At 46.5% G+C, this 22431-nt stretch overlaps 1 protein-coding gene across 3 annotated transcripts in view; it reads right to left on the bottom strand.

Annotated features, from left to right (window-relative positions):
* The window catches only part of PMFBP1 (polyamine modulated factor 1 binding protein 1), a 326347-nt gene that overhangs the window by 168440 nt on the left and 135476 nt on the right, over positions 1-22431 (bottom strand). For all 3 annotated transcript variants that reach the window (XM_063945469.1, XM_063945471.1, XM_063945470.1), the window contains 2 exons: positions 17057-17121; positions 12578-12698 (listed from right to left, as the gene is read on the bottom strand). In XM_063945469.1, the coding sequence (XP_063801539.1) occupies positions 12578-12698; positions 17057-17121 (186 nt within the window). The remainder of the gene's footprint in view (positions 1-12577; positions 12699-17056; positions 17122-22431) is intronic.

The following is a 22431-nucleotide window of genomic DNA, read 5'->3' as shown; positions in this document are numbered from 1 at the left end:
AGGTGGAGCTGATGTAACTATGTGCAGAGAGATTAATCTAAATTGCAGTGTAGCTATAAACAGGGGCGGCCTGACAGAGCTGTAGCCTGGAAGGGCACAGCCGCAGTCAGCCCGGCCCATCAGGTTCTGCATCATTACAACTCCCAGGGGAGGTCCATCGCCTGCGCCACTGCAGAAATGAGCAGGACACATGTATGAAGAGGAGGAGGAGCCCTTTCTCCACACCACCCAGTGGCACAGCGTGCATGACGTCATGGCATCGCAGTGCTGGAGGGCCGCAGAGAAGCCGCAAACAGAAGATGAGCAGCGCTGCAGGCAGAAGCCCAAGAAAGTACGTTTGGGGCAGGCTGAGGCTGGAGCGACAAACTGTAGGTGGGACTGGAGCTGAAGCAACATGAGGGGCGAGTGCAGAGCCGGCCCTAACCAATATGATGCCCTAGGCAAGATTTTGGCTGGTGCCCCCGCCACCGCTGCTAGCTCCGCCTCTGAGCCTGCACCCCTTTCCCAGCACCTTCACCCCTCACCTATAGCAGTCCTCATTTTGGTGCTCCTACCCCCTATATTTTAAATAGGAACAGTGCGCACATTCGGTGCACAACTCAAAAAGGTGTGTGTTCTTGCTGGGAAGGGGCGTGTTCTTGCTGGGAAGGGACATGGCTACACAATAGTAACCCCAATTCAAATTCCGCCATACAGTAGTGCAAATTATTCACATTATATCGTGCGACAGTGTCCCTTATTCACGTTCCATCACACAGTAGTGCCACTTTACCTTATATATGTTACTCCTCACAGTAGTGCTCCTTATTCACATTACATCACACTGAATTGCTCCTTATTCACATTACACCACACCATATTGCTCTTTATTCACATTACACCACACAGTAGTGCCTTTTCTATACATTACACCACACAGTAGAGCACCTTATACACATAATGCCACACATTAGTAATACATTTATACACATAATACCACACAGTAGTGCCCCTTACACATATGACAAACATTAATTTTCTTAAAAACATAATATGCCTTACACATTATGCCAACCTTTATTAATGACCTTATACTCATAATGTCCCTTACACATATACCGCACATTATCAATGCACTTATACACATAATGACATACATAGTGCCCCTTACACATATGCTGCACATTATTAGTGCCCTTATAAACATAATGACACATAGTCCCCCTTACACATATGCCAAACACTACTGCAGAACCAACCCACCCGCACACAGCAATCACATAGCTGCACACTGTGACCTCTGCCTCTGTTTGAATACAAATATGTCCTCATACATCTTGCCTTAATATGCCATGTAGCAAAAGATGGCTGAGTCAGCTGGCAGCTCTGCTAACGCCGGGCACCTTTTTTTCGACAAAAATGCATCTTATTTGCATTACTATGTGGCTAGGATGCACAAGCAGCTTCTGCGGATCAAAATGTTATGCAGAATACCTGCCTATATTCTGTGTGTGACTGTGGCTGTATCTGCATACGAAATGCTTCATTACAGTGATTTCCAGTAATGCACTGTAATGTAGCATTTTGTAGGCAGATAAAGCCACAGTCCCACACAGAATATAGGCATATCGCATATCATTTAAATCAGCAGAAGCTAATGGTGCCCCAAGGCATACCAAATGCCCTAAGCAGGGCCGATTCCGGGGCTTCTTGCGCCCCGGGCGGCATTAGGGGGCGTGGCTTCATACAGGGGGCGTGGTCAGTTACAGCCCCTGTACTGTAGTAGGATGTGCGGTATGACGTCATCGCGCACCGCACAGCAAAGGTCCTCTCCACGAAGGAAAACTAGATGCTAAGCGTCTAGTTCCCTTCGTGGAGAGGACCTTTGCTGTGCGGTGCGCGATGACGTCAACGCGCACCGCACATCATTACAGTTAAGGTCCTCTCCAGGAAGGGAAACTAGACGCATAGCGTCTAGTTTCCCTTCACAGCGGGCAGCCCAGGAAGGGAAACTAGAAGCGTAGCAGGACAGCGGCAGCGGGGGGCACCACAGCAGCAGCGGATCTTGCCATGGTGCGGCGCCCTCCGGACGGTGACGGCGCCCTCCGGAAGGCGGCGCCCCGGGCAAAAGTCCTGCTTGCCCGTGGCAAGATCCGCTACTGGCCCTAAGCAATCGCCTAGTTTGCCTATGCCTAGTGCCGACTCTGGGCGAGTGTAGTGACACAAGGGTAAGCTGGAGTGAGGGGGGGCTAGGTTGACATTGGGGAACAGGGGAGAGCTGAGCTACATGTAAAAGCAGCCAATTTATTTATTTATTATTAACAGTTTCTTATATAGCGCAGCATATTCCGTTGCGCTTTACAATTAGAACAGTGATAGAACAAAACTGGGTAAAAACAGACAGACAGAGGTAGGAAGACCCTGCTCGCAAGCTTACAATCTATAGTCATTGTTTATCCTGCATGCATAAAGAATAAATGCATCACAACATGGTTCTCCCCCCACAGCCTGTAACGGGTTCACTACGATATGCCGGCGGTTGGGCTACGCGCGCCACGCTATTTTATTCTCCCTCCAGGGGGATCGTGGACCCCCACGAGGGAGAATAAGTGTCGGTATGCCGGCTGTCGGGATCCCGGCGCCGGTATACTGTGCACCGGGATCCCGTCAGTCGGGGTACTGAAGACCACCCCCTGAAACGGCACCTAATCCCTGGGTTCTGCCGCCCTGCTGCTTAGTTGGGTAATATCACTGTTGATGCAGAAATTTTTATAAACCATGTCCATGGTCTGCAGTGTTCTGTACTTTCTTCTTGTTTTGTTCCTACTGTTCCTGTTTATGTAATCTGCACAGCACTGCAGACCCCTTGTGGCGCCATTTAAATAAAGTCTAATAATTATTTTAAAAAAAATTATTTCTTTATTTTGCTTTACTCCCAACTTAGAATTAGCCCCCAAATATTTACTTGGTGGCAAGGGCATAGCTACGGGATGGGGTTAGCATCCCAGCAGTCGAGCTGCCGGCAGTCATGTGACTGACGCCGGAATCCAGACAGTACTTGGAATCCTGGCGCCAGAACACAGACCGCCGACATCTCGATGGTAAGTATCGGGGTGATGGTTAGGTTTAGGGCCAGGGTGGGGTTAGGCACTAGAGGGTGGTAAGGCCTAGCCCCCAGCCCCTCCCCCCATCCCCCCAAAGAAAATAAAAATAAATTTTACTTAGCCCTAGCAGCCACCCCAGGCAGTTGGGTATCCGTTCAGATGGTTGACCATGTTATGGTCGACAGTCATTAGGTCGACCACTATTGGTCGACATTGACATGGACGACACATGAAAATGGTCGACACATGAAAGGTTGGCACATGAAAAGGTCGACATGAGTTTTTAACTTTTTTTTCTTTTGGGGAACTTTTCCATACTTTACGATCCACGTGAACTACGATTGGAACGGTAATCTGTGCCGAGCGAAGCGGTAGCGGAGCGAAGGCACCATGCCCGAAGCATGGCGAGCGAAGCGAGCCATGCGAGGGGACGCGGTGCACTAATTGGGGTTCCCAGTCACATTACGCAATAAACGACACCAAAAAAAGTTTAAAAAACTCATGTCGACCTTTTCATGTGTCGACCTTTCATGTGTCGACCATTTTCATGTGTCGACCATGTGTCCATGTCGACCATGTCAATGTCGACCAATAGTGGTCGACCTAATGACTGTCGACCATAACATGGTCGACCATTCATACCGGAACCGGCAGTTTAGGGTAGGGGCATTCCCTATTGGCATTCTAATTGTCGGGATGACAGTGTCGGTCATGTGACACCCGTAGCTGCCACAGGTGCGGGGAGTGCAGCTGCTATGGGGCCCATAGCTGAGAGGGGCCACCTTCTCTGTCAGAGTACATGTGTTATATACAAGGGTGTAGCTGCCACAGGTGCAGGGGGTGCAGCTGCTATGGGGCCCCGGGCTGAGAGGAGCCACATTCACTGTCACAGTTACATGTGTTATATACAAGGGCGTAGCTGCCATTGGAACAGAGAGTGCAGCTGCTTTGGGGCCCCGAGCTGAGAGGGCCACATTCACTGTCACAGTTAAATGTGTTATATACAAGGGCGTAGCTGCCATAGGTGCAGAGAGTGCAGCTGCTTTGGGGCCCCAAGCTGAGAGGGGCCACCTTCCCTGTCACAGTTACATGTGTTATATACAAAGGCGTAGCTACCATAAGTGCAGGGAATGCAGCTGTTATGGGGCCCAGGGATGGGAGGGGCCACTTTCCCTGTCACAGTTACATGTGTTATATATATTTTTTCACCATTGGGTGGCACATATGTTATGGGCCATTACAGACGTTTGCCTTGGGGCCTACAATATATCTAGCTATGCCCCTGGCACCTGCTCATTGTAATGTGGTATAAAATGAAGTGGAGGGCATTATAATGTTACATAATATCAACTGGGGCAGTGGCAGAAGTTCCAGAGGCAATGGAGTCGGTTGCCGCTGGGCTCCAGCAGTGAAGGGGACACCTTCTCCATTGCTTCTGGTGCACTTCAATCACTGTGAGCCAGCTACTTACAGTGTATGAGCAAAGGCGCTACCACAGCAGCATCATTTATTCTGATTATCGGCTAGAGGCCCTTCACTGTTTATTCAGTGAAAGGGGAGGTGGGGTTTGCCGGCCGTGTGACTGTCCCCTGACACTGAAGCTGACGACTCCCGTCCTGACAGTGCAGCTGCCCAGCTCCTGCATGCTGATACCCCGGCTGCCTGGCTCCCGCACCCTGACATTGCAGCTGCCTAGCTCCTGCATGCTGATACCCCGGCTGCCTGGCTCCCGCTCCCTGACCAGGGCCGTCTTTTCGTATGGGCTCAATGGGCTTTTGCCCAAGGGCCCCAGGAGTATAAGGGCCCTAGACTGATAGCTGAGGGTCCCCTCTTTCCAGGGGTACCAGATTTTTGAAAATCGGCCTTGGGGAACCGGAGATATTCAGCAAGAAAGCAGTGGTCCCCATCCGAGCCTGTTAATTGCTTTACCCAGCCAGATATCTCAGGTTCTGTCTGACACAGAGTTTTTCTGAGTGTATAATCCAAAAACTAGGACTCTCCCCTTTTGCTGGACACTGGCAGCTTGTCTCTACTGTGCCCAGAACCAGAGATATCAGCCTTCCAGCAGCTGGTCCCTGCTCCAGCTCCACACACCTGGTATACAGTTTTATATATTCATTGGAGGATTGCTCTGGCTCCTGACCTCTGATCCCCAAGTCCCCAGAACCTCCTGAAAGGTAGCACTCTCTAGTGTTTTATCCCATTCAAAGCTAAAAAATATATTTTCAGGAACTTGAGATATCTGCAGTCAAGCAAGCTGCCCTCCCACCAGAAAATGATGAATATTAAGCCCACTCCACTATCCACCCCTCCCCTGCGTATTAAACACCCGCTACCACCCTGGAAGTCATGTACCAGGGCGCCTTCATTCAGCCCAATGCCCTCTTCTACAGTTTAGTGTTCTCCCTCCCACCCCATCTGTGCAGTAAAGGAGCAATTAGTAGAAATTACTGCTTCAGGTCCAACATGCTGAGTGGAAGATAGAACACCCTCTACCGGCCGTGGGACATCAAAGCTGCCGCTGATAGCACACCCCACCCCTACCGCTGGAGGATGGGTAGGGGGCCCAATGCATTGCTGTGCCCAGGGGCCTACACTGCCGTTAAGACGGCCCTGTCCCTGACAGTGCAGCTGCCCAGCTCCTGCATGCTAATAACCTGGCTGCCCGGCTCCCGCACCCTGACAGTGCAGCTGCCCGGCTCCCGCATGCTGAAATCCTGGCTGCCTGGCAGTTGGTGAGAAGATGGGACTGACAGGGAAGAGTGCAGGGGTGGGGGACAGTGTGTGTGTGTGCGTGTGCGTGTGTGTGTGTGTGTGTGTGTGTGTGTGTGTGTGTGTGTGTGTGTGTGTGTCTATGTATATATCTGGCTGTGTGTGTGTGTGTGTATATATTTGTATATATGTGTGGGTGTGTGTATGTGTGTGTGTATATATATGACTGGGTGTGTATATGTATATATATATGGATGTGGGTAAGTGTGTGTGTATATATGCGAGTATGTGTGTCTATATATGTGGTTATTATTTATTAAATAACAGTTTCTTATATAGTGCAGCAAATTCTGTTGTGCTTTACAGCTGGAAACAACAGTGATAAAACAAATCTGAGTGATAACAAACAGTCATGGAGGTAGGAAGGCAAGCTTGCAAGCTTACAATCTACAGATTATGTGAGTGTATATTTGGCTGTTTGTTTATTTGTATATATGTGGGTGGGTGGGTGGGTGGGTGGGTGTATACGTGGCTGTGTGTATATTTGTATATATGTGGGTGGGTGTATACGTGGCTGTGTGTGTATTTGTATATATGTGGGTGGGTGTGTGTATACGTGGCTGTGTGTTTATTTGTATATATGTGTGTGGGTGGGTGGGTGTATACGTGGCTGTGTGTATATTTGTATATATGTGGGTGGGTGGGTGTATACGTGGCTGTGTGTGTATTTGTATATATGTGGGTGGGTGTGTGTATACGTGGCTGTGTGTTTATTTGTATATATGTGGGTGGGTGGGTAGGTGTATACGTGGCTGTGTGTGTATTTGTATATATGTGGGTGGGTGGGTGGGTGTATACGTGGCTGTGTGTGTATTTGTATATATGTGGGTGGGTGTGTGTATACGTGGCTGTGTGTTTATTTGTATATATGTGGGTGGGTGGGTAGGTGTATACGTGGCTGTGTGTGTATTTGTATATATGTGGGTGGGTGGGTGGGTGTATACGTGGCTGTGTGTGTATTTGTATATATGTGGGTGGGTGTATACCGTAACAGAAATAAAACCCATAAATGACCCAATAAGATATAAAACAATAGGGCACAGAGATTACATACTTCATATGGGATATGGGTGGACACACAGATAGCAGTGGAGCCGGGGAAAGCACAGCCTGTATATACTGTATGGTTCAGGGGTGGGAATCTTGAATGAAAATAAAGGGGGGTACTCACGGAGCGATAATCTAAGCAATCTGACTAGATTGCTTAGATTTTAAGCACGATCGCTCCGTGTGTAGCCCCCTCAGCGATAGCGATGCGCAGCCCCGCGCATCGCTATCGCTGCTGCTAGATTGGCCTGCATGCAGGCCAATCTAGCGGGTCGCTCACTTCACCCGCTGGGTGAAGTGAGCGGCCCCCCCGTCTCCCCCCGCACGCTCAGCACAGATCGCGCTGTGCTGAGTGCCGGGAGAGATGTGTGCTGTGCGGTTCGCTCAGCACACATCTCTCTGCCATCGGCCAGTGAGTACTGGCCTTAAGAGTTTTAAGGGCACTTTTAAATGATAGGAGGCTGGATAAAATTCTCAGGGGTAGGTGTACGGCAATACGGGGGGGCGGGGGGGGGGGGAGTGGTATCAGTGCACGTTATGTGTGCTGATATTGCTTCACCCCCATGTATTAATGCGGCGGTGTACGCATGGTGACAAGGGCGCTATGTGCCCCTGTCTATATCGGCTCTGTTATCTACAAGATAGCACGCAGATGTGCGGGGCAATGATGACCGGTCAGTGGCAACAGATTTCAACAGCTACAGGTGTTGTTGCCCATACACCACAGCAAGGACAGCGCCGTCCCTGGCTGCGGCGGCTGCTGGCCGGCATGTGAGATCTTGCGATGGTTACAAGATTTCACGCATGCCCAGAGGAGCCGGCCGGGAGTGGAGAGACGCATTGTATCAGCACTAGGCTGACATACTGTTGGGGTCTGGCAGCGACCTCTGGAAGGGGGAACTTTGGCATCCGGGATATTATTACATCTCGGCGCTGCGGCTTCCTGATTTATTTTGGTAAAGAGGCGAAGCAGGAAGCGCTATACGGGTATAATACACTCACCCCTGAGTGTGGGAGAGCTTTCTAGAAGGTGAAGAAGCTATCATTGGTGAACTGGGCCAAGGTGCGTGAGTACCATCATCTATTTCACCTCCGGCCGTCCGGCATGAACTTACACCCCCTGAACTGGGGCACTGTAATGTGGGTAAATATGAAGTGAAGGCACGGTAATGTGGCACAATATGGCATGGAGGCACTATAGTGTGGCATAATATGAACTGGCAGCCCTGCAGTGTGACATAATGTGAACTAGGCAATACTATGGGGCACAAAATGAACAACTGCTACGGAGAGGTGTCTCTCTAGAAGCATTGGAACAGGAGACCCTTCAAAAAGTTGTTATGGGGCCCACAAAGTTCTGGCTACACCCGTTTGGCAGTAGTACAGCTATCAGATGTCTTTCAGGACTGTAGTGGGAGTGACATAACATAAATAACCAATTAGAGGCAATTTTCAGGAAAATATAATATGTGTAAATTTCACTTGAACGTTCACCTAGCTTAACAAAGTAGACAAGGGCAGAAAAGTTAAAAAGAGTACGTCAATTTGCAAGGTGCAATATTCTCCAGTTAAACATAATGAACCAAAACACAGACGCTGCCAGCTTCTCCCCAAATCCAGGAGCTTTGCCGTAAAACTGATGTTGTGACAAAAAGTAAGCGGATGACCTCACGGTTTTGCACTTTCGTAATATTTTATTTTTAACATGGTAAAATGTCTGATGCCGTTTTTCATAAGAGTGTAGAGGCATTAGGATAAGGCTCCCATATCAGAAATGTTTGGGCAGGGCCGGTGCTAGGGTATACGGCGCCCTCCGGCAAACTATCAATTTTGCGCCTTTCTACAAATACTGTACAAATGTGACCGATCTCATCCTCAGAGCTGTAACTAGACATTTTGGCCAGTCACACATTATTCCAGATAGATCACCCTTTTACACATTGAGCCAGGTAGAGTTCCCTTTTACACTTTGCACCAGGTAGAGCACCCTTTTACACATGCCACCTCCCCCAGCAGGGGAAAGCGCCAAAAATATAGGGGCCATAGAAAAGTACCAATTCACATTACACTGCACAGTAGTGTTCGCTAGTCACATTACACCGCATAGTAGTGTCCGTTACTCACATTACACCGCATAGTAGTGTCCGTTACTCACATTACACCGCATAGTAGTGTCCGTCAGTTACATTACACCGCATAGTAGTGTCCGTCAGTTACATTACACCGCACAGTAGTGTCCGTCAGTTACATTACACCGCATAGTAGTGTCCGTTACTCACATTACACCGCATAGTAGTGTCCGTCAGTCACATTACACCGCATAGTAGTGTCCGTTACTCACATTACACCGCATAGTAGTGTCCGTCAGTTACATTACACCGCATAGTAGTGTCCGTCAGTTACATTACACCGCATAGTAGTGTCCGTCAGTCACATTACACCGCATAGTAGTGTCCGTCAGTTACATTACACCGCATAGTAGTGTCCGTCAGTTACATTACACCGCACAGTAGTGTCCGTCAGTTACATTACACCGCATAGTAGTGTCCGTTACTCACATTACACCGCATAGTAGTGTCCGTCAGTCACATTACACCGCATAGTAGTGTCCGTCAGTCACATTACACAGCATAGTAGTGTCCGTCAGTTACATTACACCGCATAGTAGTGTCCGTCAGTCACATTACACCGCATAGTAGTGTCCGTCAGTTACATTACACCGCATAGTAGTGTCCGTTACTCACATTACACCGCATAGTAGTGTCCGTCAGTCACATTACACCGCATAGTAGTGTCCGTCAGTCACATTACACAGCATAGTAGTGTCCGTCAGTTACATTACACCGCATAGTAGTGTCCGTCAGTCACATTACACCGCATAGTAGTGTCCGTCAGTTACATTACACCGCATAGTAGTGTCCGTCAGTTACATTACACCGCACAGTAGTGTCCGTCAGTTACATTACACCGCATAGTAGTGTCCGTTACTCACATTACACCGCATAGTAGTGTCCGTCAGTCACATTACACCGCATAGTAGTGTCCGTCAGTCACATTACACAGCACAGTAGTGTCCGTCAGTTACATTACACCGCATAGTAGTGTCCGTCAGTTACATTACACCGCACAGTAGTGTCCGTCAGTTACATTACACCGCATAGTAGTGTCCGTTACTCACATTACACCGCATAGTAGTGTCCGTTACTCACATTACACCGCATAGTAGTGTCCGTCAGTCACATTACACCGCATAGTAGTGTCCGTTACTCACATTACACCGCATAGTAGTGTCCGTCAGTTACATTACACCGCATAGTAGTGTCCGTCAGTTACATTACACCGCATAGTAGTGTCCGTCAGTCACATTACACCGCATAGTAGTGTCCGTCAGTTACATTACACCGCACAGTAGTGTCCGTCAGTTACATTACACCGCATAGTAGTGTCCGTTACTCACATTACACCGCATAGTAGTGTCCGTCAGTCACATTACACCGCATAGTAGTGTCCGTCAGTCACATTACACAGCACAGTAGTGTCCGTCAGTTACATTACACCGCATAGTAGTGTCCGTCAGTTACATTACACCGCATAGTAGCGTCCGTTACTCACATTACACCGCATAGTAGTGTCCGTCAGTCACATTACACCGCATAGTAGTGTCCGTCAGTCACATTACACCGCAAGGTAGTGTCCGTCAGTTACATTACACCGCATAGTAGTGTCCGTCAGTCACATTACACCGCACAGTAGAGTCCGAGGAAAAAAAAAAAAAAGGCTGCTGACAGCGCAGCCAGGGGACAACCTTACATAAGATGCGTCGGCAATGTAATTGCGGGTGCATCAGGAGGCGGCACTACACATGCTAGGCAGCCTTGCTTTGTGCTGGGCGGCCCTGAGCATGTGCAGAGATGAACGCAGATCCGGCTGCGTATGCAGCGATCTGCGATCATCTGTGAATGACCCCCTATGCCAGGTACAGCCTTCATTCCCTTCACAGTGCAGCCCCGGTACCTGCAGGAGGTCCCGGCTCGGGCGCTGCTCCTCCTCTCCCTTCTCCTCTGGTTTCTCGCAGGCTCCGTTACTCCAGTGGCTTTGTAGGATGTTGTCAGTGACGAGGGGGAGGGAGCGGGTACTAATTACTTGGGCCTGGGACTGATGGAGGGGCCCCTGGTCCCCTGCACTCCCACCTTACTGGGCAGCAGCAGCTCTCATCTTGGCAGGACAGCACATGCTGCAGTGTGCTGTGCTGCAGTGGGGCAGAGAGGCTGCTGTTATTGCTGAGCCACTGTGTGTTCCCATACCTCCCAACTGTCCCAATTTTCACGGGACAGTCCCGTTTCTTTGGGACTGTCCCGCTTTCCCACCCGCGGGCCGCAGTGTCCCGCGGTGGGGGGTGGGGGCAGTTGAGAGGCTCTGTCTCTCGCTGCCCTGCTGCTTAGCAGAGAAGCGGTGAATAGATGCTGTGCGCATGCGCACAGCATCTATTCACGATTGACAGAGGGAGAGGGGGCATGCCAGCAGTTCATAGAGCGCTGGCCATGCCCCCTCACTGACGAAAACGGGGGCATGGCTCGCGATCACGGACCCTCCGTGAAGCCACGCCCCCTTCACATAGTCCACGCCCCCTTCCCGCGTGCAGGCCATCCCTCCTTGAAGTTCTTAAATGTTTGGAGGGGGATCCGGTCTGAAGATCGACAGTGTCTAGGTCGACAATGTTTAGGTCGACCACTATAGGTCGAAAGTCACTAGGTCGACATGGATGGAAGGTCGACAGGGTTTCTAGGTCGACATGTGCTAGGTCGACAGGTCTAAAGGTCGACATGAGTTTTTCACATTTGATTCTTTTTTTTTATTTTTTCATACTTAACGATCCACGTGGACTACGATTGGAACGGTAAAGTGTGCCGAGCGAAGCGGTAGTGGAGCGAAGGCACCATGCCTGAAGCATGGCGAGCGAAGCGAGCCACGCGAGGGGACGCGGTGCACTAATTTGGGATCCCGGTCACTCTACGAAGAAAACGACACCAAAAAAAAAAAATCCTCATGTCGACCTTTAGACCTGTCGACCTAGCACATGTCGACCTAGAAACCCTGTCGACCTTCCATCCATGTCGACCTAGTGACTGTCGACCTATAGTGGTCGACCTAAACATTGTCGATTTGATAAACCACACCCGTTGGGAGGTATGTGTTCCTGTACGGGTGGGTGGGGGGGGATTGTGATCACACTCCCCCCTCGAATTGACTCTGGCTGAGGGCCAGCGGCTGAGTAAGTTCTGGGCTACTCAGAAACTGCACAAAACGTTTTTGTACCAGCCGGATGCACATGCGATCGCACACTTGCAAAGCGAAAATACACTCCCTTATGGGCGGCAACTATCTACTCGCAGCAGTGCAAAAAAACCCTAGCGAGCGATCAGGTCTGAATGACCCCCTGTATGTTCAATCATCTTGTGCACGACACAAAATTTGTGTGCAATGAACCATCAGAAAACAAAGGTGGCACTATCTCAGTCCCGCTCAAAAAAAAGTTGGATTTTGGAATATTTTGGATATCGTTGTTCCGGAAATGGGAGACTCTTTATGAAGTAGTATTGGACAGATGAGTTGGGTTTAGCAAAATACATGTAAAAAGCCAGCTATGTAAATACAGAGGGTACACACTGTCCTACCTCAATGTGGCTCAGCTCCTGGCTGTGTATAACGTCCCTCAGCTGACTGTGCAGCTGTAGCACAAGCAGCTCTTTATTTGCCACCAGCTCTCTCAGCTCCGCCAGCTCCTGCACGGCCCCTCTATACGGACAGAGAAACGAGAGAATTACGTGCCATAATTTCTCTCAGGGCACAATGTTATGCTCCTGCGTCACCAACTTATTTCCCATCTGCAAAAAAAAAACCTCACAGAGAGACGGTAAATGGGGTTTTAAACATCATTTAATTAATTTGTAACAAGTTTATCAGGTCATGTCAAATAATTGTGTTTGTGTTGGGGGGGGGGGGGGGGGGTGGGTAGGGTAGGAAACAAAACCAAAAAATCGGCAACAGAACCTTATCTGTGTACGTGACTTGAGATCTTTAATATGGCAAACAATGATTAACCCCTCCATTGCTAGGCTCATCTCTCATTAAGGGGTAATGAGATTTGTGATAAAAGACAAAAAGGTACGGCTAAAGCACAAAAGAAAAGGCACTTTTTCCTGCAGTTTTTGTGTTTTTTGGAAGAATATTAGAAAAAAAAAACCACAGTGTCAGCAATATACTGGGCTACAAAGCAGTACGCAATAGTCCTTTCTTGCTTGTTTTCCACTTTGTGTTTTTATTTTCAATAGAGGGCATTGTTCCGTATTTTCTTGGCTAATTGCATTAAATTTGATGCTGTGGGAAAATTAAAAAAAATAAACGCACAGAAAACAGAGAAAGTGGGAGAAAAAACGCCAAAAATTTCTTAATGAGAAATAAAAATAAATCGAACAATACACAGATAGATTAGCTGAAATAAGCCCTAGGTCATTATTGAGACAATAATCCCTCTGCGTTATTCCCAAAGCAAATCAACCAATTACATATTATATATAGGTATGGAGATCTATATTAAATATTGAATTTTAAAAAAAAGTTCCTCTCAAAGGGAAAACTGTTCCTGCGATCCCCCTTTTATTACTTTGGGCAAAAACTTCAATCAAATTGAAGTTTGCAATTTAATTTGTTATAAAAAAAATATACAGCTTTTGTTACATGTATTATTTGGTTATGACACCCTTCATTCTGTATTGGGTTTAGTATATTGATGTGCAGTTGGTGTCAAGTTGCAGCAGATTTTTAAGAATTAAAAAATAAATAAATAAAAATAAATATATATATATATATATATATATATATATATAAAGTTTATGTTACGTGTACAGTCAGGTCTTATTTTGTTTTGCTATCTATTTTAAATAATACAAAATATATTTTAAAATGCTTGTTTTTGAGTAGATCAGTTTATTATGTATTGTTCCCTGAAGAAAATACTTGTTTTTTATATTTTTATTTATTTATTTTTTGTCTTGTAAATCAGATAGAAAATGTTTGTGTATATTTATAGGTGTCCTCAGGTTTATTGTTAAAAAAAAAAAAAAAAAACAGGAAATATGTGTGTACATTTCTATTGCATTTATAGCAGGAGAACATTACTTTTTTTTTATTATAAAGTAGCGGATAACAGAATACTAAACAAAACAATAAAAAAATAAATACATAAATAAAAGAGAGAAATAGATAAGAGATGCAAGACAGAAAATGCATAGTCAAGAGGTGGACAATTTATGGCCTGCCACTTGATTTGGAATAACAGCAGCATTCTGGGAGTTGTAGTTCCACAATGGATGGCAAATTTACTGCACACTCTCAACAAATAGAATAAATGTAAAAAAAATTAGATACATTTGGCGCATTGACAGTTTACACAGCATTATATATATATATATATATATATATATATATATATATATATACACACACAATTTTCCTTTCAAATATACTTCTTTAAAAAAATGCAATATTTTCAGCATGATCGCAGGGATGAACCTAATTCTTCCTAGTTTTATATTGCTGCAATTTCTACTGTTCATAATGAGCAGCACCTCTGATTATCACCATAAGAAAATCAGGCCAGTTGCAATCTCTTTTCACGTCAATGGCCGATGAGTTAAATGAAACCTGACAAGCGGCACCCGCAAGTGGAGCACTGGAAAACATGCCCTGTGCTGTGGGCTTCCGATGCATGGCTCCTGTAGGCATCCCTTAGCAGACAGGGGGTAGCGAGGAATGGAGGCCGAGATCAGGGGAGACTGAAGATAATTACATATAAAAAGATACACATGTAACACAAAACATGCAGATACAAGGAGGCAGGTTGTGAGCGGTCTGTATAGAGCTTGGTAGTAAGGGGAATCAAACACTCCTGCAGGAAGAAAAAAAAATCCCACTTCCAGACTACTCATAAATTATACAGCTCATCTGCATATTCAAGGCAGGAGACATTATGCAAATGTGGGATGATTTGCACACTGTATGCTTTTCGTCCCCCCCCTCGCTACAGCACAGATTTAGCCTTTCAGGAGAGGAGGAGAGAAGAGGACAGCTAGACAGGGGTGATGATGGCATCCTTGCCTTACAATCTCTGCTCCCAGACAGAGGTCCGCACTAAATAAACACTCCCCCCCCCCCCCCCCCCCCTTTCTGAAGAACAGCCTCCAAACAAAGCCTGTATTTGCATGGCTAATTGTGCTGTTAATTAACTGGTTCAGTGCTGGAGAGGCTGCCTCCGCCAGTGATAGAAATGTTCAAGGCCTTTCATAAATGGAGAAGATGATTTGGGCAGCCTGTGATGTTGCATAGTAAAGCGGGCAGGTGGGCGAGTGGCCTCAATATGGAACATGCCAGCACACCGTCATACACAGACGCACATATACTAGTCGTGATCAGAAATTCTAGGGTTTGGGCAAATAGGAATGGGAAATGTTTACATGTGCGATGATTAAGGGGAGGGGGGGTTGTGCGACGGCACACATTTCATAATTATTTCATCTGACGAAGCGTTCTCTGTCACTGGGGATTATTTTACCTAATTGCAGGGTGTTAATGGGGGGAAAGATGAGGAGGGAGGTTTGGTAGAAGTTCAGGATGGCTCCCTTGTCTCAGGGGGAGGGGAAAGGGAGTGCCCAGCTTATTTAGAATAAAATAGAATGGCAGTATACAGTCATGCAGAGGCAGTTTCACCACAATTCCTATCAGCTATTCTCCAATAAGCAGCCTTACTGCTATGCTTCCCCCCACCCTTCCTATGCTGCAGGCTTTGCTCAGCCCCCTCCCCCCACGCCCAGCAGACCCATGCCAGCCTGCCGCTCATACCCTCTGGGAAAAGTTAACTGTAATTTTTTTTTCCCAGCTTTTAAATCAATTAGCCCGTCTGTTAATTAACATCAAGCCGACAGGAGGAGGAGAGAGAGTGAGCTGCATGGGCGGATGGCAGACGAGCTGGCACAATGCCATCCACTCAGTGGCAACGCCACAATTTCGTGTGATATTGGCAGCGGGTATATGTCACGGCGGCCAATGAAGTGGGTCTGGAGATCCTTTTACAGCTCCAGAGCAGACAAAGAACGGGCATTGACTGCCAGAGCAAATGTCTTTACCCAAGGAAGCAAGTCACAGAAGATAGGTGACGTGCGGGAAGCCAGATTGGGGCACGGGGGTGACTGATGTGGTTCTCCCTCCCTCCAAATGTTCCTTCTGCCGCAGTGAGCAAGCATTTATAGATCCTTCCATGTCATGTGAGGCACAGATGCCAAGCTGTGGGCGCCCGCTTCCAGTATGGAACCAGCGGTAAAATATGGAGGAAAAAAAAAAATTTCATCTGTGAAAAGGGATCAGTGCCAAGGACTCGGGCATGTTTCACAGCATTACATCTTTCTCCGGGGACACTTTTCCCTGCGTCTCTGCAATCTCGTTTGGCATTCGAGTTTTACAATTAACACAGAAAGAAACGCCTCGTCAACAACAAACAAAAGGGTCTGGGCCGCAGATTCGCAGGAATGGCACTAAAGACTTCTCTTCATGCCACAGTATGGCCGCTGCCAGCCACTCCAAGAAGAGGGAATGCCAACAGCAAAAATGGGGGAGAAAGGCTGTGCCCTGCAAGTACTAGACAGCATATACACGTACACCCCATATACAAACCTATATGTGCAGGTGTTGGATCTTCCAGAGGACACCAGAATGAGCTCACACTATGCACACAGCAGGAGGCATGTTCCAAATACCCTGTATCCACATACATACAAACATACACACATACAGTTACACATTTCCAGAGCAGGTACGTGGCAGGAGAGAGGCAGCTCCCCAGAAGCAGCAGGATCAGGAGGCTGAGAGAGATTTATCTGCAGTTGCTGCTATCACCAGGGAGATAGATGGGGCCGAACCAAACCCTTTCTCCCAGATCTGCCTATGTGGATGCATCACTCAGAGGAGCACAAACTTGGGAGGCAGTCAGGAGTGTGCCACTTTGCAAAGAGCATTGCACTCCATGGCTACAAAGCTTTGGGTATTACTCCAGATGTTCACTTGTCATTTGCTGTGCTCTGGTTTGTCGGATGGGTACTCACATGCTTGATGCTGTGTTGGCTCCTGCTAGGTCTGTGGGCAGTGGGTGCGGGGTCAAATGCTGGCGCTGGAAACAAAACAAAAAAAATGGATACAGTCAGATAAGTCACGCCAAGGCGGTGAGGATCTTACAAAAGTATGTTGAGGGTTTGTGCTGCTGCTGCTGCCCGTGGCGTGGGGGTAGTGACAACCTGGCTTGGAATATAAGACCCGCACAGGATTTACAGCTGCGCTCATGGCTTCTGATTTAACTATATGCCTAATCGTTGGGGGATTTTTTTTTCCATATTCTTAATAAATCCGCACCGGATTTTAATGAGGAATAATTGTTTCGCTAACGAGCTTTGGCACACTATGAAATAATGAAGTGCCCTATACGCACACTGTCTGGATTACAAAAGACAAGCACCGAGGATTCGGCATGTGGATGAGGCAGCGCAGCCCCCCTCAGCAGGAGAAACGCAATGATGGGCGATGGGTCCGGAATCTTACTCCTCTGCCAAGGGGCGTACTGAGCCCCCACCAAGAACGGAGGGGCGGCAGAGGGTTATTAAACTCGCACAGTCTGAAATCGGCAGCTAATGTCTCTAGTGGTTAATCATCCTACAGTGCTATGGCTTTGTGCATATCTCATTTGCATCTCATTAGGGCTGCTTGTGCAAGAGCTTATTTGGAGCAGAGAAAGTTGGGAAGAGCTGGCTGCCCCTGCCCGTGTGTAATAGATCGGAGCTAACCAATCCCAAAAGATGAGCTCTGCCGCTGCGTTCCTGGGGATAATTGGAGTCCTGGCACTTTGAATTTGTTGGCTGCTCATTTGGATACATCAGATCTAACCTCTTCCTAGGCACTGGTATGGCTGCAGGGCAGGGTAATGTAATGGGAACTAGTGGCACGAATAGGAAGGGAGAGGAGAGCCCAGCTAGTCCTCATTCTGACCCTCTCCACGATTCTCCCAACTTTGGCTGTGCGTCCTATAGCCTAAGATGCTGATCTATAGGGCTATGTACACAGGTAAGGCTGCAGGGCAGGTGTTTGCGATTGCTGTGTGTGTGTATATGTAATATCCCTGACATGCTGGTAATGGAACACATGCAGATGTCGCTGTTGTTCTGCAGAAGGCTGTAACGATATGCAAAACATAATGACTGCAACTGAATGTTGAGCAACCACAATTCTTGAGAGCAGACAGGAGGGGGGTGGGGGGGGGGGCTTATAAAAAAAGGGAACACAGGAGCGTCAGACAGAAGATACTTTAATTATCAACCAATTATACCACAGGGCCTTGTGATTGTTATAAGAATGCAGGGCTGAGCCATGTAAAAGGAAAATCTCACATAATGCGCAAAGGACAAGTCTCCCACAAATGACCTTGAGTCCGTGCAGATACACTGTGTGATATGTACATGGTAATGGGTAATGCCTGGGAACTGGCTCACTTTCCTAGTACACAAATAGACAGCGTTGTGCGGGGGGGAGCTCAATTAACAGGGCCAATAATTGCACATCTATTGCTAGATCCTGTGGTCCAGTCTTGGCAAGGACAGGCCAGTAAGGAAACATAACAAACCAGACAGACAGACAGACCTGTATATGAATAGTCTATAGCAGAAACTGTGTATAACTAACTTGATAATATGAAGCTATAAAACCACTGTATTATGCAAACGTGAAAGGTCTATATCCTTACTATTATAGCAATTCAATCACTGTGCCGACTTACTATAACAATTTAAGCATATATCATGTACAGTAGAACGCGGATTATGCAAGCCAATTGGGACTGAAGGTAGTTTGGATAATCAGTTTGGATAAATTAAACTATATATGTATTTATTTATTTATTTTCGTTTTGTTTCTTTCAGAATTTTAGTATACAATTTAGTTTTATGGGCTAATATACCATGAATAATTATTTTTGGCTACTGTAGACAGAATTTGGATAACTGGCGTGTCAGACACTCAGCGTTCGTATAGTCTGTGTCTACTGTATTTATTTCCCCTAGAAGTACGTTTCTCTTATTATACCTATAGCTTGTAAGTTTACAGTGTATTTGTGCTGTGTGTGTCCTACATCCCTTCTTTTTGTGTACAGTGAGTTTCTTTGTAATCTACCAATACGGTGTATTCATCTACCTCCTTACTTGCATTAGAAAGAGGATAACTGAAGTGAAAATTGTAATTAACAAAGTTCCATATGGATTTCAGCCCCTTGAGAAACAGATGTTATTTTAAAGGAACACGCAAATATAGTTCCAAATATACTGGAAAGGTATACACAATATTTCATTATGGGAAAAATGTAAAGCTGACAGCTACAATACAATTATTACCAATAGATAGCTATAAATGGCATTGTTGTGTCTATAGTATTTTAAAATCAACAAATCCTTGACAGAGCATGCTGGGAGTTGTAGTTCAGAAATAGCCAAAACTTGATCTCAAACGTTTATGAGCAGTTTAAGCTAATGTAAGTCAGTCAGTCCTAACAAAGACTGGAATGTGTTCTGTGCAATCAAGAACTACATTATACAGGGGGAAAATGTATTAAATCTTGGAGAGAGATAAAGTAAAAATCAGCTTCTGTCATTTTTTAAACACAGCCTGTAAAATGGCACTTACAATGCCTTGCTAAAGTATTCACCCCCTTTGCATTTTTCATGTTTTGTTGCCTCACAACCTGGAATTAAAATGGATTGTTTGAAGGTTTACATCATTTCATTCACAGAACATGCAAACAACAAATAGTACAAAATAACAGAAAACTTCAGCATGCATAACTATTCACCCCCCTAAAGGCAAGTCGCTTTGGATAAGTCTCTATGAGCTTGCCACATCTTGCCACTGGGATTTTTGCTCCAGCTCCTTCATGTTGGATGGCTTCCGCTTGTGAACAGCAATCTTCAAGTCTGACCACAGATTCTCAATTGGATTGAGATCTGGGCTTTGACTAGGCCATTCCAACACATTTAAATGTTCCCCTTAAATCACTCGAGTGTTGCTTTAGCAGTATGCAGGGCAGTCGAGAACCGGGCTGGGCCCAGGTACTTTTCAAGGGACGTGGCCTAATCACAGGAGGTGTGGTCATGTACTTTTATAAAAAAATAAAAATTGTATTTTAAGCACCTCCATGGCCACACTGCAGCCCAGTACACAGCAGAGTGTGCTGGGCTGAGGAGAAGAGCTGCAGCTGCTGCTGCCAGGTAAGAGGGAGGGGTCCTGGGCCCCTACTGGACCCTCACTGGGCCCCTCCATCAGACCTGGCCTGGGTAATTTGTACCCTCCCCCCCCCCCCCCCCTCTCTCGACACCACTGACAGTATGCTTCGGGTCATTGTCCTGCTGGAAGGTTAACCTCCATCCCACTATCAAATCACAGGCAGACTGAAACAGGTTTTGCTGAAGAATATCCCTGTATTTAGCCCAATCCATCTTTCCCTCGACTCAAAACAGTTTATCAGTCCCTGCTGCTGAAAAACATCTCCACAGCATGATGCTGCCACCACCATGTTTCACTGTGGGGATGGTGTTCTTGGGGTGATGGGATGTGTTGGGTTGGCGCCAGACATAGCGTTTTCCTTGACCAGAGCACCTTCCTCCATACATTTGGGGAGTCGCCCACATGCCTTTTGGCAAACTCAAAATGTGCCTTCTTATTTTGAACACCAAGTAATGGTTTTTATCTGGCTACTCTTCCATAAAGCCCAGCTCTATGATGTGTATGGCTTATTGTGGTCACATGCACAGATATACCAGTCTCTACTGTGGAACTCTGCAGCTCCTTCAGGGTTACCTTTGGTCTCTGTGCTGCCTCTCTGATTAATGCCCTCCGTGCCTGGTCTGTGAGTTTTGGTGGCCGGCCCTCTCTTGGCAGGTTTGTTGTGGTACCATGTTCTTTCCAGTTGAAGATGATGGATTTGATGGTGCTTCGGGGGATCATCAGGAATTTGGATTTTTTTTTTTTTGTGTTTTAAACCCAACCCTGACTTGTACTTCTCAACAACTTTGTCCCTGACTTGTTTGGAGACCTCCTTGGTCTTCATGGTGTGATGCCTCTTGCTTAGTGGTGTTGCAACCTCTGGGGCCATTCAGAAAAGGTGTGTTTATACTGACAGATCATGTGACTTAGATTGCACACAGGTGGACTTCATTTCACTAATTATGTGACTTCTGAAGGTAATTGGTTGCACCAGAACTTTTGAGGGGCTACATAGCAAAGGGGGTGAATACATATGCATATGCCAATTTTCAAATTTTATTTATATAAATTTTTCTCATTTCACTTCACCAACTTTAAACTATTTTGTGCAGATCCATCACATAAACTTCAGATAAAAAAAATATGAAATTACAGGTTGTAATGTATGAATATAGGTAAAAAACCAAGAGAGTTGAATACTTTAGCAAGGCACTGTAGAAGCTGATTGGTTGAAACTTTATGGGGGGAAAAAGCAATTGTTTAATCATGCCCAATCTCCCCTAAAGTGACAGGAGAACACGGGGTAATATTCACTTGTCCCAACTTATTGCGCCCATTAGAGTCGGGTTTAGGTGCACAAAGCACCCAATGCAGACTAAAATAATGGGTGCAGGCATGAATAGATCATTTTGGGCGCCCAAACGGGCCTCTTTCCTTGCATTTTCAGCTTGCCACCCCCCGGGGGTAGCTAGCAGAAATTAACTTCTTGCGTCCGATAGCAGTAACATTTGAATAGTTGTAGGCGGGCACTCATGGGTGCGAGGACCAGCGATAAAATTTGAATACCGCCCTATATCTCTCACTTTAGGGGAGATGTACTAGCAGTGATAAAAATGGAGAAGTGAGCCAGTAGAGAAGTTGCCAATGGCAATCAATCAGCAATGACGTAACATTTATAATTTGCTTACTCTAAAAGTAAACAGAGCAGCTGATTGGTTGCCGTGGGCAACTTCTCCACTTTTATCACTGCATAGTAGATGCCCCCCTTTATCTTTCTTCAAGGTTTGATACATCCCCCCCAATAGTATTTTATAAACTTGATAGTCACATGACCTTGGGCTGATCTCCTAACGTAGGCTGAGGCTAGTTTGGGATGGTGGCATGACCAAGTCATACGGGCGTGGCCGTGCCTCAGTCGGTGTTTTTCACATAAAAAAACACATTTTTTTTTATGGCGTCTGTATGCAAATACTTCCCAAATTATAAATCCACAAAAATGTTCATCACAGCTATTTTATTGAAGAAAAACAGACATACAGGGTGACAACCTAAAAGAAGTAGAATTTTCAAGGGATGAAAAGAATCCCCGTGCAGAAAGATGAACAATTCCTCTCCATCACCCCAAATAGATAGCGGGACAGTCCCCTGAAAATGGGGATGCTGGAAGGTATACCATGAGATT

This window comes from Pseudophryne corroboree, chromosome 11, assembly GCF_028390025.1.
Source record: "Pseudophryne corroboree isolate aPseCor3 chromosome 11, aPseCor3.hap2, whole genome shotgun sequence".
Taxonomy (NCBI): Eukaryota; Metazoa; Chordata; class Amphibia; order Anura; family Myobatrachidae; genus Pseudophryne; species Pseudophryne corroboree.
Note: the sequence above shows the minus strand (reverse complement) of the source record. Positions and strands in the feature narration are given on the sequence as shown.